Raw genomic sequence first — 19,840 nt, 5'->3', positions numbered from 1 at the left:
GTAACGATGGCGTTAAGGCACAAGTCTCAATACAAAAAGGAAATTAAGATGTATCCTATAAAAGAACGAAAATACGAGGTCTGTTGGAAAAGTATCCAACCATGGTCCAAGAAAAACAGTACACTCAACTGATCTCCTGCTAATGCACTACCTCCTGCTTCCACGCACCGAGTTTGGTATCCATTCTACTGCTGGAAACAGGCCTGGAGCCCCTCATCGGGAAGCTACAAGAGCAGCCGTCTCGTTCCACTAGATCTCCCATTGGGTGAGAAACCGAGTTCCTTTTGGTTTTTAAGAAGAGGCAAAAGCCTCGCGAGACTATACCCGGAGAGTAGGGAGCTTGACGAAACATCGAAATTTTGTGTTGTGGAGAAAACGACAACCATATTAGCTACATGAATGGAGTCATCATCCTAGTGCACTCTTCGGAGCTTTGAAGTCCACATATCTGGTTATTTCGGACAAAGAATGTCACGTAGACGAAGGAAATGTCTGAAGAGAAGCCCTGTGTAGCTGTAAGTCCTTGCTGTATGTTCTCATATTGCGCATTGCCTCAGCAGTCGAAGAACACACTCAACATAGATTTAAGTTTGCTATCCACCTGGCGATCTTCTCTGCCTCTTCGCGAGCTTTGTCAGGCCTTGGCGAGGTCGAATATATCCACAGAGTCGATTGTGACTTCTTTCGTCCTATCCGTATATCCATGTCTTGATCATTTTAGCCGCGCAGAGACCAGTGCTCTACAAAGAAGACGCAAATGAAAGTAACGTCATCTGCATGCTAAATACATCATGAACCCCTCTTCCATCACCCAAAATTTGACCAACTTACATCATGTACTTCTCTCAAAAACAAAGAAGGGAGAATACATTTTCAACAGGCCTCGTAGATAACGAACTGTACACTGGTACGCACATCACATCCACTGTTATATTATTGGAATCTATTGCTCAAATTAATTTTAAATTTTTTAACGACATGATAAGTATGGGCATGGGTGGGTGTGACATGAAATCCCGACACGGAAATTGACAACTCAATCGTATGTAACCGCTACGTTTTATAAAGTTCTGGTATGGAACTTTTTTTTTTTTGGTATTACGTTCGACTGTATTATCAGGCAAGTTTAAATGTTTTCAAAATATTCTCATTTATACTTACATGTGCTATCATAACAACACTCCCACTCTTCAGCTGAAATTTTGTCAATAACTCGTACATTTAATGTACCATCGCTTGTATCCAGTTTCACAAGATATTCCTTTCCTTTGAATGAATGCGTAGTTTCTAGACTTGGCCTTGCATTCATTTTGATTTAATTACCAGGTCTTAACGATTCATAAAATTTGTACAATTTACAGTACAAGATAATAGAATACGATATTTATCTTAGTTCAATTATACACTTTGCATTCATAAAAATATGATCTATGCTGTATTCTTTATTCTTTCATTAAAAGTTTCAAAAATTTTCTTCTCAAATGCTCATTATTTCACAAACCATATGTTTCAAAAGAAGCCTAACTCTCTGATTCACTCTTCTTCTTTTCTGCCTCTTTCGTAGGTTAAGTTATCAGCCATGGATTGTATCCTTGTTGCCTACTTCTTTTATTTGATTGCTTTCTAAAGCATTTGTAACTCACATTTGTTTCACTTTTTGTTTTCTTTTCTTTTTCTTTTTTTACGATTAGGTATTCTTTAATGTTTTCGATATTGTGACTTTTATATTTTGTAATATAATTATAAGCTCTGTTTAGTTTTCACAGAACTTTCATCTAAAATTTATGACTTCGTCGTATAAACGTATATACAGGATGTCCCACTCGCAAGAGACTCCGGGGAAAAGTGTTATAAAAATTTTAATAAAAGAGTATATGAAACCAAATTTGTGCATTAACCTTTATGATTGAGAAATGGAGATACATTACAAGAGGTGCTGGAATCTCTCGTACGACAGTGCGCCAGGGTACTCGGAAAGCGTCTTTATCTGTTTTCGAACAAATTACAATTATTACAGGAAATCAAACAAGATAACAGGCCAAAATGTACTGCACTTGCTTAGGGCATTACTGCACATGTAAATAGGCATGAACAATTTCTGAGGCACGTTGCTTTTTTTCAGATGAATCAACTTTTCATGTGTATAGGAAAGTTAAGAAACATAACGTATGCATCTGCGGCTCGACCAATCCACATTCTACAAGGGAGGTGGTGTGTTATAGTTCCAAAGTTGATATCTGGTTATGTATATTAGTTGACCGCAACCCGTTCTCTTTCTCCGAAGAATCGTAAATGCCTCAGATTATTTTGACATCCTTGATCTGTATTTAATACCACAATTCATGACGGGCAACTTCATGTTCCATTCCAGCAAGATGGTGTACCTCCACACCGGGTTTTGTCAGTGAGACATCTCCTTAACAGAAGTTTTCTACAACGTTGTATTGGAAAAGATGGTCCAATTCCTGTGCTTCCTCGATCCCTGACATTTCACTCCTTGGCTTTGTATTGAGTTGTGTCAGAGACCTAGTTTACCATAGTAACTACAGCTATTGAGACAGTTCAGAGAGAGTTTGGACCGTGTTGGAATATCGACTAGATACTGTACCTGCCATCAGGGGTGCTCATGTAGAATTTTATTAAGTAACCATTAAAAAAACTTTTTGAGTTGATGCATCAGACAAACTTTACTATGATTCTTTAAATTAATCACAAGTTGAGTTATATAACATTAAATTTGCAAAGTATCTTTTGGGATATCCTATATAATAAGATTTATGACAAAAGACAATTTATAAAATTTATAAACAATTTATTCAAAAACAGATTTGGATATTGTACTTCAGAATATTCACGCCAATATTTCTCCAGCAATTGATGGAAAATATTATAAACACTACAAAAATTATCAGGAAACGGGAAGAATTTACTACTAAAAATATTTTATATATGGAAAGCAACATTTATATCTTATCAATGAGAACAAATCATCACAGCTCCTACTTTTTAAAAAATAGCAAGTAGTAGAAAATGGATCGATCTGGCACATATGAGGCCAACATCGCTCAACTCAGGAGCCCCTGGGAAATTGAGCACCTTACATCGCGAAGCCACGGTCTTTTACGACCTCCATTTTAGGGGTGAATTTGTTCCCTTTTATGAGCACTTTTTAGGGGGTGAATTCGTTCTCTTTTATGACCACTTTTTAGGGGTGAACTCAATCCCTTTTATGAGCATATTTTCCAATCCCTATTTTAACATAGCAGGTAACATAAGACTACGAACACATAGAAGAGCAGATAACACATAGCAGAAGACTACGTAACATAGCAAGGATGTATTCGTTCTCTTTTATGATCACTTTTTCAACCCCTATTTTAACAGAGCAGATAACACATAATATTACGAATACATATAAGAGCAGATAACACATAGCACTATTTTAACATAGCAGGTAACATAAGACTACGAACACATAGAAGAGCAGATAACACATAGCAGAGACTATGCAACATAGTAAGGGTGAACTCGTTCCCTTTTATGAGCATATTTTCCAACCCTTAATTTAACATAGCCGAAATTACATAAGACTACGAACACATAGAAGAGCTAATAAAAGAGTATGGCTTATTTTCCAACCCTTATTTTAACATAGCAGAGAATACATAAGATTCGTTCCACCCCTATTGGAACATAGCAGATAATACACGACTACGTAACATAGCAGGGTGAACTCGTTCCCTTTTATGACCTCCATTTTAGGGGGTGAACTCGTTCTCTTTTATGAGCATATTTTTCAACCCCTATTTTAACATAACAGAAATGACATAAGAATACGTAACATAGCAGATAACACATAAGACTATGTAACATAGCAGGGGTGTACTCATTCCAACCCTTATTTTAACATAACAGAAATAGCAGACAATGAGCAAAGATTACAATCGAACACCCACGGTCTACAGATAGTCATTTTAAAGGGTGTATTCATTCATTCTCTTTGATGACAATTTTTTCCACCCCTAATTGAAATTACATAGCAGAGCAGATAATACATAAGATTCGTTTCCTTTTATGAGCACTTTTAGGGGTGTATTCGTTCTCTTTTATGATTACTTTTTCAACCCCTATCTGAACATTTTAACATAGCAGAAATTTATGAACACATTCTCCACCCCTATTTTAACGTAGCATTGATTTCGTTCCCAACCCTTAATGTAACATAGCAGAAATGAAACAAGCATGTCCCCAAACTACTGACCAGCGTGAACAAAGGTCAAACTCAAAAACGAAACAACATATCGAGGTGGTGTTTCCACATTTAGCAATTGGTCATCAACTACTGACCATCGAGGTCAAAGGTCAAAATACTTAAAACCTAATAACTCGAAAACGGAGTCACATATTGAGGTGGTGTTTCCACATTTAGTAATTGGTCATCAACTACTACAAGTTCCAAAATAATGACCATCGAGGTCAAAGGCCAACATACCTAAAACCCAATAACTCGAAAACGGAGCCAAATATCGAAGTGGTGTTTCCACATTTAGTAATACGTCATCAACTACTGCAAGTTCCAAAAGTAATGACCATCGAGGTCAAAGGTCAAAATACTTAAAACCTAATAACTCAAAAACGGAGCCACATATTGAGGTGGTGTTTCCACATTTAGTAATTGGTCATCAACTACTACAAGTTCCAAAATAATGACCATCGAGGTCAAAGGTCAACATACTTAAAACCTAATAACTCGAAAACGGAGCCACATATTGAGGTGCTGTTTCCAAATCTAGTAATAGGTCATCAAGTAGTACATGTTAAAAAAGTACTGACCATCGAGGTCAAAGGTCAATCTCTTAAACGGAGCAACGTATTGAGGTGCTGTTTCCAAATCTAGTAATAGGTCATCAACTACTACAAGTTTCAAAAATAATGGTCATCGAGGTCAAAGGTCAATCTCGTAAATGAAACCACATATTGAGATGACGTTTCCTCATTTAGTAAATTTGTGTGATCTATTCAATTTTGTACAAAGCAGAAAAAAGTGAAGAAGGAATAAATTTGAGTGGCTTATTTACTTTTGTATTAATGAGAAAGAAATCAAAGAAACACAATTTTAACTAGCGCAGAATTTCTGTACCTTTTTGGGCTATTCAAATGAAGTAACAAGAAAGAAAGCAAAGATATACCATATTAACTAGCTGAGAATTATATGTCATCTTTATTTAAACTAAAGGAAGGGCTAAGTTTGAGAAAGCGAACATGGACCATTTTACTCAAATTTGGATGGAGTATTTAGCTTTGTATGATCCAGAAAGAAGTGAAGAAGGTCCATTTTAACTAGTTCAATATTTCTGTACAATTTTGTACTACCCAAATTTTATTTTTGTACCAATCAGAAGAAAATCAAAGATATGCCATTTTAACTATTTAAACAAACGAAAAGATAAATTTGAATGACCTATTCAATTTTGTACCAACGAGAAATGCCATTTTATGTAGCTCAGAATTTTATATCATTTTGTACTACTCAAATAAACAAAAAAACGAAGAAGGTTCATTTTAACTAACTCAGGCTTTTATACCGTTTTGTACTACTCCAATAAACGAAAGAATACAGTATTTAGTTTTATACCAACCAGAAAAAAACGAAGTGAAGAATGAATAAAATTTAGGTGGATTATTTTCTTTTGCACCAACTGGAAAATAATCCACCTAAATGAACACAAATATCATTTACACATGGAATAACTATACAAAATGCAAAATATTAAATACGGATATTCTGGTTATAACATTTCAATACGCTGCCCAAAGCAAGGTAAAACAATAGCATCACAAAACACAAATTACAATAGGGACCTTCAATGTTTACTTTTGGCTGTGACAGTCATACCAACAACGAACATGTAACCCAGTCTCATAGTTTTCGCACATGAATCTTGTGTGATTGTGGTACAAGCCACACCACTGTTATGCGCACTTCTGTTGTACATGGTCCTTAGGGTCAAAGTTAAGGCGAACGCCACTCGGAACTCGTTGATGTAATGGCGCACTACAAGTGACACTCTTCAAATTTGAACAATCATTCTACGAAATTGACAAGTGAGTTTTTAACCTTGGCTACATTCTTTTACCATTAGCCATGCATTATGAGAATGACATCCACACCAAACGCGAAGAGAGGGAACCATTTTTTTCTTTGAAATCAATTCGCATTGAGTATATATTTTTATCGAATCTGTCGACTTCCTCTTTATATTTATTGTATTTTTGAATAAGAGATGGGCTGTACACAGAGATTTGTGTTTTCCTTCCGGCAACAACACCAATTCTATCTACTTTCTGAATCGGCAGTACACTTTGACAAACACTACACTCACAATACTATTATCATGCCATTTCACTTTTTGCTGCGAAAGAGAACGAACCTCTCTTCTCCTTCTTCAGTGACTCTGTCTCTTGCAACGGTTATTTCTGGATACGGTTCTCTCGTACTGTACCAGTGCCTCCATTTCCATTTGCTGACAAAGTTTCAATAAGTGGCAATGTTGTAAAAAAAAAGTTATCAAAATAAAAATTCTAAGCTGGAAGCTCTTGCGATAACCTAGACTCCATATCCAAAACAACACTAAGGGCCACATGCATAGTCGACCACGTAAGGGTCCCCTAGACGAACCGTACCTGTGGGCTTCCTCAACCTTCCCCTTGACTGTGCAATGCATAAAGCTTCCAAAGTGATCCCTCAGGTACGGTTAACACTGAGAGCTGATTGGTCTAGTACACCTCGAGCGAGGCTAAAATTTTGTCAAAAAAAGTTGAAGGTAGAACTCTGAAACTCAATTCTACTATGATAAAGAATTAACATCGAAGCAGCAACTGCATGGATACAACGTATGGTATATCTAAAAAATGAAATAAATGTTCTGAACTTTGTTCTTGCCAAGGCGGAAAAATAATGGTGTAGATTAGGAATACAGTTCTTTTTTTTTTAATTTTCATATAAAATCTGTTAACTTGAAAATAGTTATAAAGTGATATAGAAAAGCGGAAAAATATCGGTGTAGATTAGCAATACATTTCTTTTTTAATTTTCAGGTAAAGTCTGTTAACTCGCAAAAAGAAATATGGATATGTAGCTAGAAAACGTGTGAGGCTGTAGCTTTACAATAGAGATCCCACTAGAAATAAATTACATATACAATGTATTTTTTTTGGACAAAATCAGCCCATAGTATTTTTGTGAATGTATTTTCTAAACAATTTGCCAGTAAAAGTTAACCTTAGGAGGGCATAAAAGTTATGTCTATAAATACAGTATTTTTGGGGGGATATTGCATGCAAATAGCGTAAAACTTCTTATCTACTTATTCCTAGAGTGTTATCATCTAATTGCGTACAATTGTATAAGACATACATACATATAGTGAAAGCCAGACGTCTCAAAACCACGCACCAAACTTTGCAAGCTGCTTATTACAAGCAATTTTTACATCTACTACGGTTTAATGCCAAGGTGAAGCTGGAGAGCTACAGTCGAGGTCCCTCCGTAGGGAACGGGCGAGTTTGCGATGGTGTGTAAACGAATTAGGGGTTCACTCGAGCAGACACTTTTACGAAATAGAAAATTTATAGGTAAAATACGATGTGAAGCCCTACATTTTTCGTGAAGGAATGAAAGAGTAAATATAAATAATTACCAACAATGGCAGTATATTGAAATGATTTAAGTGATAATGAAAGTATTGTATGTGTAAGTGTGCTCTTCCACTAACCTCGTATATACGTATACCCCCATCGCTGACGCGCCTGCTCCCTATGGACGCACCCGCGGAGTCTCCTGATGCGCTCCTACCATAACTCAGTTAGGGAGCATTCGTGCTTTTAGCCACATAGCATAAATTGATTCGTATCTTATGTACTGTAGTTTTTATTTTATACGCCCACATTGTATTTATACTGAGCCCTCCTGAAGTTAATCTGCAAGTAGTAATGGAGCTCTTCATATAGACATACTTTGCTAAAAGAAATACAAACCTCTAACCTAACCTGAAAATGTAAGAAATGTGTCAAAATTTGATAGAACTGTTTAATCGAATAATGATCAAATTAGTATAAAAAATATGCATCTATCTGTAGTAGGTGGTCACTAGAACCTAGTTTTCCATTATAATTTCATAATTATGAGCCATACTTTTTAACACTGTTTCCATAATCACGTGAACCGATGCATACTTTGAGCAATTACAGCGCGTCGATAAACAGGAGTTCGATGATTTCCATTTGTCTTTCCTTATACGCATATCACCAACACTAATGTGCCTGCTTCCGCGGGAAAAATCATGCGTGATCCCTCAAATTGTGCCCAGCTTGGAATCAGAATAAATGCAAACTTATCCTGTGTCGGGCATGGTTTTTCGCACTTATTTATTTATAATATATAAGTTTGCAAGCATATTATAAATGTGTACGCAGCTGGTGGTCAGGTAAGAAACCAAGAATGCAGAAGACGTTAGATCATTAGTGGAAAAAAAAAGGGAAGTTAGCGCTCCTCAAGTTTACCTATGCTAACTGAGAAATGTTGGAAAGCACCAACAGGGAGAAGGATGTAAAACACATTAGAATAACATTTTCACGATGAAATATGTGTAACTATTGAGTCAATTTTGCCCATCAGTGATGATTCTTTTTTTTTTTTTTTTTTTTTTTGGTGGCGATTTCAATATACTGCGGATGAAATGTATTAGTAACGAAAATACTGAGAATTCACATTGAGCACGATAGGCTATGTGGTCCTGAGGGAATGTCATGGTTCTCGGGGAGAAATTTCTCCCCCCCCCCGGCCGATCCTTGCAATCACCACTGGACCCCTAGAATCAATTCTGAAGCTATTCTACAATCTAATCTAAAATCTACTTCAGTACCAATACTGTAACAACAAGTATCTCTCGCTTATTTTATTTCAGGTAGAAGTTGTTAGTCCATTCTGACCTTGTATTCAATATTTGTACGAGCGAAAGCAAAATATCCTGTAATCTTCTTTCAGGAATTATATATTTTTAAATTGGTTGCCATCAATATGTCATTTATTATCGCTTAATCAGCTCAACGAATTCGGTAAACTCATTAACATACTCAAATATTTTGTCAGCACGGAGCATATGCATTTTATACAACAACAGAAACTGCTACGGGCTAGCAAAGTGTGCGTTGAAGCACCCCTAGCCATCCTCTTGACTTACGGGAAGGATGCGGGCTTGTTTGACCCTGCGGGAGAACTCTGCAACGCAAATTATCACGTGTCCCCATACGTAGCCCCTAAGTAACCCGCAGAATAACTATGCATACGGCCCTAAGATCTCCTAGACCAAGATCTCTCGATACGGTAGCTTGCTATACTGAGCTCCCTGATAGGGTACAAAAGCAATCAAATAACCTGTTCGGGTGGCCGCGACCACAGTTTATAATCATAACTTAGTGGATTCCTACAATTTCATGGAGCTTGAGGCTGAAAAGAAAGTTAGCTTCACGTAAATTATCACACAAAGCACAACCTACTTACACATAGAAAACGTAATCAAACAGATTGGGCTAGGGAGATTTGATTAGGTTTGGTTTGGTTATGTAAACTTCAACAATACAATGCAATTTTTATAGTTGTTTTTAATTTTTTAAATTACTTACAACAATCATTATTATTGTTATGCAGTAGTTAGATAAATTCATCTTGAAAACCTTTCTGTAGACAAGAACCATTCTCGAAGGCCTTTTTCGCCTTTGAGGAAAACTGGACGTAAATCAAACTTAGTATATAATAAGCAAAGTATTACGTATCTATTTTGTATACAGTGTCAGAAATCTGCGACATAATATATTCAAACTATGTTCTCAAAATCGGAAATTATACAAAGAAACAGATTATATACGTACAGTGCCCAGTGTCCCCTACAGGGGACACCCTCTTCTTTTTGCAAAATTATAAGTACTTTTATTCATTTGTGACCAAACCTTACATTTTACATGTGAACATGAATGTTTCAAGATAATTAATCAAGAGTTTAAAAAAATATAGTTACCTGTTTCTTTTCTTGGCAGCCATTTTCATGCAGTGAAGTGTGAAAACAGCCACTCAGGCCGCAGAAGCGTAAATCTGTACTTCATATCTCCGCCACTAGGTGGATCTGAAACGAACAGTAGCGCTAGGTGATCTTCAGACTAGATACCTTCCAAAACTCCAAACATAACCGAAATATTTCCTTCAGGTGAAAAATAGGAGATATTTAAACTGCTGTCCTCTGTAGGGGACACCGGGCTTTCCCGGGTTAAATTGGACTAGATAGAACTGTATGAAAATTAACTAGATGAAATCTATATTTTCTGTATTCACTGCCGCAAATCCCGGGGAAAATGAGGGAGACATATTTCTTTCAATCTTGGAACCGGGGGGACTGTCTCCCCAATAATCCGATTGGAAATGTGTTTTTTGGGGAGAAATGTGATGATTTGTGTCCGATTGCCACAAAGGAAGGTGAGATGAATTTGATGTCCCCCCAGAATAAGCCTCAAATCTGCCAGTCTCCCAATGTTGAAGAAACTCCTCCACAGCATTGTTTCAAGCTTCATAAATATTTTGAACATCGCTTTATAAAATTATGGAAACGGTCTTATCCTTCCCCCTCAATGTTAAAGACAGATTTGCGCCCACATACCTCTTTGCCCGCATACCTCTTTGTGGTTTTCGTTTTTTAATATAACAGGCGAGAACTGTTGTTACAACCACTATAGCTTTAGCTATCTCACGCTTTAGTTTCGGAGCCATAATTGCGCTCTTTTCCAATGATTTGTTTGCTATGTCACGACAAGATGCTACCGTGTAAAACAAGCATATACTTTTGATGCCATAGTATATTATACGAGATTTTTGGCAGCACATCTGCTACGAGAAATGCTACAATAAATGCTTCCGTCTAAAACTAGCCTTACTTAGTACACATAACTTCAAATATCTAGATTTTTTTAATTGTCAAACAATTTATTACAAATTTGAAATATTCAACTCCAATTAATGATGATTATAACAATCAATAACTATATTCATTAAATAATTAAATTGATTGACATTTTTAACTGAACAATCAGTTTTTTTTATTATTTCATTTTATTTGGTCTAACAATTAGTTTTTAGAGTTTATTCTAACATTTTTTTTAAGTCAACAGGAAATATATTTCGATAGTCGAACCAAAGGAAGGGGTAGAAAACCACCTATCAACGGCATCATATCTAATGTTACTGTCTGCTTTTCTACGCCATTCAATGATATTACACCTTATCTGTATAGTATGTCGTCCAGTTGTATGAATGTTCAGTGTTGTCCTTTGTGTTAGAGAAGAAATACCGTACCTCATCCAGTTCTTTTCCATGTGGTAAGGTGCCAAGAACCGACGACACGTTGCCACGTTGGATAACAATAGATATGCGTTGAATTAGGAAAGATGTTGAACGAATATCTTTAGTAATGATAGAAATGCGTCTGCCTACTTCTCTAATAAAATCAAGGCTTGCAGATCCCCAAGCACCACTAGTCTCGATGGCAATTGGAGCAAAAATAAATTTATCAAGGAGGTTGTTATATTTCCTTTCCTTTTTTATTATTAAGTAAACAATTCAATTTACAATATAAATCATATACAACTAAAACATAAAAGGGATTTATGATGAACACATAAATAAGCAATACAAGATATGCATATTGTAAAATTAGAAATGCCACTCATCACTCTGTTACCACAAGTTTAGGAAAACTGTGAAATTATATTAAATTTCTATTCTTATTAGAGAACAAATACTTCATCCATTTCTTTCCAGGTGGTAAAGTGCCTAGGACCGACGAGACGTTGCCACTTTGGATAGAAACAGCTATGCGCTGTATTAGAAAAGATGTAGAACGAACTTCGCTAGAAACCTGAGAAATCCGTTCTCCAACCTCCCTAATAAATTCAAAAATTCTTGCACCCCAAGTGCTAGTCTAGTTTCAATAGCAATTAAAGTAAAAACGAAATTTTCGAGATTATTGCATTTTATTTCCTTTTCATCTTCTCTGCGATTAGCATAGCTCCATCGTTCGTAGAGGGATACTTGAATGAGCGTATGTATCAGTGCTTGTGAAGTCTCATAGTAAGCATTTACCGATACCTCTCATCTATGGAAACAATGTAATGCCATCGGATCACATTCCATCCGAATGACAGAATCCAAAAACATCATCTAGAAGTATTTATGGACAAAAAGTTAACAATATTTAACAATCTTAATGACATCCTCGAATAAATATTATAACATTCTCAAGTGTTTAATCACAAATAAATTGGGAATAAACCCTACGGACCTTATGCAGAGTCGTACTGAAGCCTGATTAGTACCATACTAAAGAGCTCGACTAACATATGTTTCCTGCAGTAGTAAGGTCTTTAGTATGACACTAATAATACGTCAAAACGACTCTGCATAAGGCCTTACATATTTAATTAAAATAGGTAATGTATTTTAGCCAAAATTCTGTACGGTAATATATTTTATGAGGAGAAGATGAACATTTTTTTTTCAGAAAATAACAAAAATTCTATTTGATGAAATTAAAATTATATTCTCTGAATTTTTTTTTTAACTTAGAAATGTGATATTTGAAGAAACTGGTTCAAGACCAGTTCAAATTCAAATATTAAACTTATTAGAAATTTTATTTTATCAAGAATGTCAAAAACACAGATTATTATAGGACAACTCCATCAAATTAAAAATTTACTAGAAAGACAACGTAAAAGGGTGTATTAAAATAGAAGAAGTTACTTGGAATGTTACAGCTTTTCACAATTATCACTGCCTTCCAAGGAATAATATCGATGGGGACGCGGCAGAAGTCCTAAATGGCAGAAGTCCTAAAATGCAGAAGTCCTAAACGGCATTAGACCTAAAATGCACAAGTCCTAAAAATTATTTCGCGGCACAAGTCCTAAATGGCAGAAGTCCTAAAGTGCAGAAGTCCTAAAGTGCAGAAGTCCTAAAATGCAGAAGTCCTAAAGTGCAGAAGTCCTAAAATGCAGAAGTCCTAAAAGGCAGAAGTCCTAAAAATCATACCGAGGCAGAAGTCCTAAAGTGCAGAATTCCTAAAGTGCAGAAGTCCTAAAAATCTGTTGTGGCGCTACCATCGCGTCCGTAAGAAGAATACTGTCAATCTGTTAGTCAAGTTTCAGATATACTGTTTCATATTACAGAGCCTTAGTTCTTACAAGTTATTTGTATAAATACATATTCTATCGTTCTGAAATAATAAATAAATAAATAAATAAATGAAGCCTATTGTCCTTTCTTACTCTTTCCATGATATATTTCTATGTTGACAAAATTTTAACTTTCTACCAAATGTGATTCCCAGATCTTTCATAATGTCTGTTTTTCTCTATTTCCACACCATTGACTTCATATTAGTAACATAATATTGTGTTTTATTTATGTACGTCATAAATTTTGCTTTCCTTGTGTTGTTTTGAAGTAAATTATTTTTACACATATATTTCTTGTACAGAAGTCTTTCTGTAGCAAATAATTGTCATATTCGTAATTAACTACTCCTGGGATACGGCTGTTTCGGTGTAGGACGTTTTGGTGCAGGGCGTTTCGGTGTACGGATTGCTCGGTGTAAGGACGTTTAGGTGTGAGGCTGGTTCGGTGTAAAAGTTCTAATGTTTACACCGAAACGTCCACTCTTCAAAATGAAAATTATTCGTTAGGGAGAAATAAATTCACGAAGTAGAATATATAAATTAATAAATAAAATAAAAATTAAATGTTTCTGTAATTGGCAAGGGTTACTTATTTATAGTGAGTCCCCTCGCTTCACTCTATGTCAGAACTTCTTATATCCTCAAATGTTATAATTATTAATTGATTGGGAAAACGTTTTACGGTAATGATATATAGTAAAAAAGTGTGTGATGCATAAACATTGTGTACACCACACACATCTTATTACGGCAATAACTGTGCACAAATCGCAAAATGCTGCACAATCTTTGAAAGAAAATTTTCAAACACAGATGTTTTTTCTTCCAATAACCGCTTTTATATCATGCATACCCAATAAGATTAGCAAATCTAGGAAAAGAAAACTGATTATGAATCAGTGATGAGATCTTAATTATATTATTACGGAGATGTAAATTCATGTTATAGTTGTAGAGAAGGACAGTGTCAGAAAAATGTCTCAAGAAAATTTTTAACGGCCTAAAGAACACAACAAGAGGCTGAGTCCTACCAGTTGTTCCTGCAGAAATTGTTTCTATTATGAGTTACTCTTTTGTTCTTAAAATAGGTCAAAGTTGAATTGTGACCACTCCACGAAACTAATAACAAAATGGACTTTGCATTAGACGCTTGAAGAAAAATCTCTTGGAACCATGATCTCACAAGACTTGATGTTAATTTTTCCGGATTTGATGCTTTTACAAGGATATCTTCAAATTTAAAGAGGTTGTGTTGGACTATAAGACCAAATATTCCATTGTTTTCCTACAAAACAATTAAAAGTGGTGATAACAAAACACTATTTGCAGAAATTGAAGGCTGTATGATGTAGCTACGAGACATAGAATTTACTGACTGTACCACCCTTTCTACTGTTTGTGTCCCTGTAAACACTAGAGTACGTCCCGTCTGCATTTAAAAATTAAACCTATTGATCAGAGTTATAAATATTTAATTTTCCAATATGTGTTGCTTCACATTCGCGACAAGTGCATTGGCATTGGCTTCTAGCTTTTTGGCTATAGATTTAATCAAACGTCCTGTTAAAATAAGTACAAAAAGGGGTTTCAAATCAGTCTGCACCTTCTCTCAGTAGCCCCTGCCAATTATAATTGTTCTTGGCTAAATGCAGAACATTTCAAACCAGAAGACTTTGTAATTGTAATCATCATATTGGATCCGCCAATTTGAATTTTGTAATTTCAACGTCAGGTTCTGAATCACCTGTCCTAAAACCTCCTTGACAGTAAGCTGGTCGTATCATTTAATCTTCTATTTTAATGATTGCTTTCTGTTTATGCTTGGAGGCCACCTCTAACGTTCAAAGAGTGGTTTCTACCCTTAAACCCGCACCATTGCCAAAAATAAAATTTAAAAAAAGTGACGATTATTTTTGATATTCTACAAGTATGCAAAGTTTCATTCAAATCAGTAAATTACACTTCCATAAGTCTCCTTGTTAGTGCTGTTCAAATGGAAAAAAATAAGTTAATTGGCGGATATGAAGTCAGAACAAAGAAAAAATACGCCGGTGTTACGAAGAGACTGAACAACGTTTGTGAAAATTACAAATCTGACGATGTGATTACAGTCTTAAAAGGAATTGTGTACAATTTTAGATTCTTAGTTGAGTGATTCTATGTAATTATATTTTTTTCAACAAAATTCCTTTGAGTTGAGATGAGTTGATTCTGAGTTTAACGTCCCGTTCAGGAGTGAGGCTATATGAGACGTCCACATACTGATTAACGTGGAATCTTTATGTATACAGTTGGTATTTAATGTTCACTCGTGAAATGTCTAGTGAGCTTTTGTCCTAATTAAGTAAACTTTGGTGGATTTTTGTCCTACTCTTAATAAAATACGCTCCGCACAGTATATATTGCAATTCTGAATGTTTGCTTGGTTTCAGAAGTCTGGTAAAATATGCTTTTTAAACATTTTTTATTATTTATTTATTTATTTATTTATTTTTGTTTTAGGAATTTGTCTTGGGATTCTCGTATCTCCATTCGAAAGAAACGAATTTCTTAACAAATTATGTAACTAATTCTTAGAATGAAATAGGTTGTATTATGTAATTCGTGTATAAGTGCAGAACAGATAGTGATAATAACGATCTTAGTAGTACAAATATAGCTGTTACTGTTGGAATTAGATACGTTCGTAACATTATTGCCAACTAGTTGCTGCATCGTCCCAATTTCGTGTGGTGGTGGCGAATTTCAGAACTAAAGCAAGTGAATGATAAAGGCACAAGTCCTAAATGGCAGAAGTCCTAAAAGGCAGAAGTCCTAAAAGGCACAAGTCCTAAAAATCATATCGCGGCAGAAGTCCTAAACGGCAGAAGTCCTAAAAGGCAGAAGTCCTAAAGTGCAGAAGTCCTAAAATGCAGAAGTCCTAAAGTGCAGAAGTCCTAAAATGCAGAAGTCCTAAAGTGCAGAAGTCCTAAAATTTAGGTCTAGTGCCCATATTTTTAGGACTTCTGCATTTTAGGACTTCTGCACTTTAGGACTTCTGGATGTCACCCATATCGATAATCTGTAACGTTTGAAAGAAAAAATTATTATGAAGAAGAAGAACTGTAAAGAAGAAGAAGAAGAAGAAATAAACAAAATAATATTCCGATTGTGTAGGCTAATTACTTTCTGTTTTATATCATTAACCACATACCGTAACACGATAGTTTACAAGGAATAGTTATTTGAGATTAAATGATAGGTACAAATTAAAAAAAAAAAAAAAAAAAAAAAACATTTCTAAAATTACGCGTAACATCGAAGACTCAGCATCGAACGTGCAGATCAAGAATCCGGGGTCTCTATACTTTTATTATTATTATTATTGTTTGCTTTTAGTAATATTTAATACATTCTAAGGGTTAATTGCCGCAGAGTAGGTCCATAATTTTCAGGTTTTCGCAAATTCTGTCATTTATGAGGAAATTCAGTACCAGTGCTTTAGTATTCTCAAGAATTCTGCAGTGCGCATTCATTGTAGGAGGACTTCACCGTTTTGCATGTAAATACTGCATCTGGAAATATACCATAAAAACTAGTGTAGAAACCATAAACCACTCTCTGCTTTGTACCCAAAAAAAAGCACGAAAAAATAGGAAGCGTGTACGTAGGGAACAGGTGTGTCATCGATGGTGAGTATTCGCTTAACTAGGATGTCGCTGAAAAAACCGTGCAGGGTAAGTTTTAGCAAACCACTCGAAATAATTGTTGAAAAATTATATATTTTGTACTGATTTCCTTCTAATTGTCCCCTGAAAGATTTACGCTGGACGTCATAGAAATATTTTGCTTGGCATAGATGAGGTTCAAGGGGGGCACAAGAAATGTTGGATATAGTATACATGAAGCTGCATCAGTTCCCGAAGCCGCAGGACGCTCATAATTTTAGGGATTATTCATTGAGTATGTACGAACTTACAAAGGGGGTAACAAAGCGACTTTTATTTACTTATCGACTGATACGAAAATAAAAAAGAACGTACTAGTACTTTATATCTCCATGTGTAGTGCCCTTGTACTTTATCTATGACTATGTGTGTGTGTTGGGGGGGGGGGAATTTAACGCATATCGCATGTCTTGTGCACATGGATACTTCTTACTATTGCACTACGTAGAAAATTTATGGTATTTCTTGTAGAAGTGATAATAGAACACAGAAGAAACGCAGATCAGGGGATCCTCATGTATACTATTACCGAAATGTTTATAAATCATTTTTTCACTAATCATCTTCCTTTTCTCCAAAGTTTTTGCACTGGCGACATGACAATGCCCCACTCGATTACTTCAAGGGGACCAGCAGAAATAATTGTTGAGCGACATAAACCAACGTGTGCTACATAGCCACTAAAAGCACAAATGCTATCCGAGTCAGGGCAGAGCTAATCTGGAAGTTTCGTTCGGGAGTGCGTCTATAGCAACCAAACACGTCAGTATTGGTGGCATACGCACAAACGACTATTCACGCGAAAAGCACACGGTAACGTTCCTCGGTGACCCTCACAACAATTATATACTTATACTTTTTGGACTGCCTCTCTTAGTGAATGTCAGCGTCTTTCTACCGGTGCTTGGCTCATACGATGTTGAACTTGGTCAGTACCGGTATGTGTTCTCTTTGGGATACGGCCTCATGTTTAAACATAAATTGAGCTACGTAAGGGAAAAAAATCCTTCTATCTATTCTTTCCCAATCTGGAAAAACTCCGTTCTCTTTTAATATTACTTGGTGCTGGAAAATTACATCAGGTAATTCGTCCATTTTCTTCAATTTTTTCAACCCATATTAGTACGAAAACTGCACTGTTAACATCACAGACACAATTCGTTTCGTATTTGCTTTCCGACAGTGCTATTGACGGGTTCGGATTCTGCCCCAGTGCGAATCTGCGCCATACAATAATGGATGACACTACACTGGAACGAGATTTGAGGTATGTTCATATGCCACATTCAGCTTTAATACTTTTTATTTCATTCTGTCGCCTGCAGAAATTTTGTTGGTAAATATATCTTTTCATGCAAAGTATTAAATTTTACCTGTAAATTTTCCAAAACGTAGTGTGTCAAAACTAAACGAGCACCAAAAACACTACGTTATGTTAGGTTAATTCCTTTCGTAACATTCTCTCGATTACTTACCTTTTCGGTTTGTAAAATTCTGACACTGCTTCAGGAAACTATAGACAACTGACCGTTTGAGATTAAGTGCCGGAGTAGGTACACATCTCCTCGTTGCTGCTCGGGCTCCCCTGTTGCACTTCTGCCCTGACTTGGTTAGATAGCGTTCGTGCTTTTTAGTTGCCACCTAGCACAGATTGTTTGTAGTTTATACATTGTAGTTTTTATGAGATATTTCCGAGCACAATATTTACACGTAAAACGATGAAGTCCACTTAAAATAAATGTGCACCGAGGAATTCTTGAGAAACACTTTCTAAGGTAGAGACAGTGAATTTCCTGATAAATGACAAAAGTGTGACGTTTCTAAACCTGAAAATTCTGGATTTACTTTGCAGCACAAAGGCCGAAATTACTAGTGTTATATCCTATGTTTATCAGTCTTTTTCTAATAGTGAATGATTGTAAAAGAATAGGTGGATTTGGAATGTGGGAGGAAATAGAAGAATCCACAGACAATATCTACCACAAAATCACATGTCGTGGAATTGAACAAGGGACCCTTAGCGTCTGAGGTATTCATTCTACCACTTAGCTACCGAGCCCTCAAAAATAATGTAGAAATAATAATATGTCATCATGTAAGTAATTGTAAAAAGCAATAAAACAAAGATAATTGGTATATTATTTTTAACTTTATAATTATGGTAGTAGGTAGATGTCCTGTGTATACAAGACTGTCCTATAATCTACAGTTTATTTTTCTATCCTGTTATATAGAATTGTCCTGTCCTAGACGTCCTAAACAACGCGCATCCTGTATTTACAGTGGGGAAATATGACGACCATGTTCATAATAAAGCTGTTGTAACCGTGTGTGAAAACTTTCAGAAACTTTCAGTTCTCTTTGTCAGTTACAATTTGCGGGAAAAAAGAAACCCGAAATGCAGAACTCACTTTCCTTTTAATTAAAATTAAATGCACAGTTTAAAAACTTCCTTGTTCGCAAACAGAGTATAATCACTGTCTAGAAAGCACTCACATAACTAGATTTGTCAAGATTTGAAACACACAAAATTATAATATCGTTGATAGCGAACAGCAGTGAACATTCACCGACTAGTAAGAATTCACCTGATCGCTTTTTTAGTGATATTTATTAATCTTGTATGTGTTAGTATTGTTCGGTATTACAGAGTGCCCGCCCAACCGTGAAGACCGTGGATTTCGTCGTGTACCATGAAAAGTACTAGAATAAACTGTAAAGCTCGTTATCAAACCTGTGTGAAAGTCTAGACATTTTTTAAGTTAATAGAAAAACTTAATCAAAGTGGAAAGACATCATGTTTGTTGAGATTTTCTCGGCCCAGAACAACTTATTCAATTTTTTGGGAGGTA

General features: G+C 35.7%; 2 protein-coding genes across 8 annotated transcripts in view; one reads left to right on the top strand and one right to left on the bottom strand.

The window, feature by feature from the left end:
- The window catches only part of LOC145664243 (centrosomal protein CCDC61-like), a 94,517-nt gene extending 84,349 nt beyond the window's left edge, over positions 1-10,168 (bottom strand). For 2 of the 4 annotated variants that reach the window (XM_081730732.1, XM_081730733.1), the window contains exon 1: positions 10,077-10,168. Coding sequence is in view for 2 of the 4 variants with exons in the window: in XM_081730731.1 (XP_081586857.1) it covers positions 1,162-1,309 (148 nt within the window). In the remaining 2 variants the exon portion in view is untranslated. Of the gene's footprint in view, positions 1-1,161; positions 1,518-10,076 lie in introns of those variants that run through there. The other 2 variants (XM_081730731.1, XM_081730730.1) reach the window with 2 other exon arrangements.
- Positions 10,169-16,400: 6,232 nt separating this feature from the next.
- The window catches only part of mtTFB2 (mitochondrial transcription factor B2), a 50,118-nt gene continuing 46,678 nt past the window's right edge, over positions 16,401-19,840 (top strand). For 2 of the 4 annotated variants that reach the window (XM_081730727.1, XM_081730729.1), the window contains exon 1: positions 16,401-16,618. Coding sequence is in view for 2 of the 4 variants with exons in the window: in XM_081730725.1 (XP_081586851.1) it covers positions 19,074-19,083 (10 nt within the window). In the remaining 2 variants the exon portion in view is untranslated. Of the gene's footprint in view, positions 16,619-18,932; positions 19,084-19,840 lie in introns of those variants that run through there. The other 2 variants (XM_081730726.1, XM_081730725.1) reach the window with 2 other exon arrangements.

The sequence above is a fragment of the Thermobia domestica genome, chromosome 11 (genome assembly GCF_964235325.1).
Source record: "Thermobia domestica chromosome 11, izTheDome1.hap1.1, whole genome shotgun sequence".
In the NCBI taxonomy this organism is placed as follows: domain Eukaryota; kingdom Metazoa; phylum Arthropoda; class Insecta; order Zygentoma; family Lepismatidae; genus Thermobia; species Thermobia domestica.
This window is presented reverse-complemented; position numbering and strand designations above follow the sequence as displayed.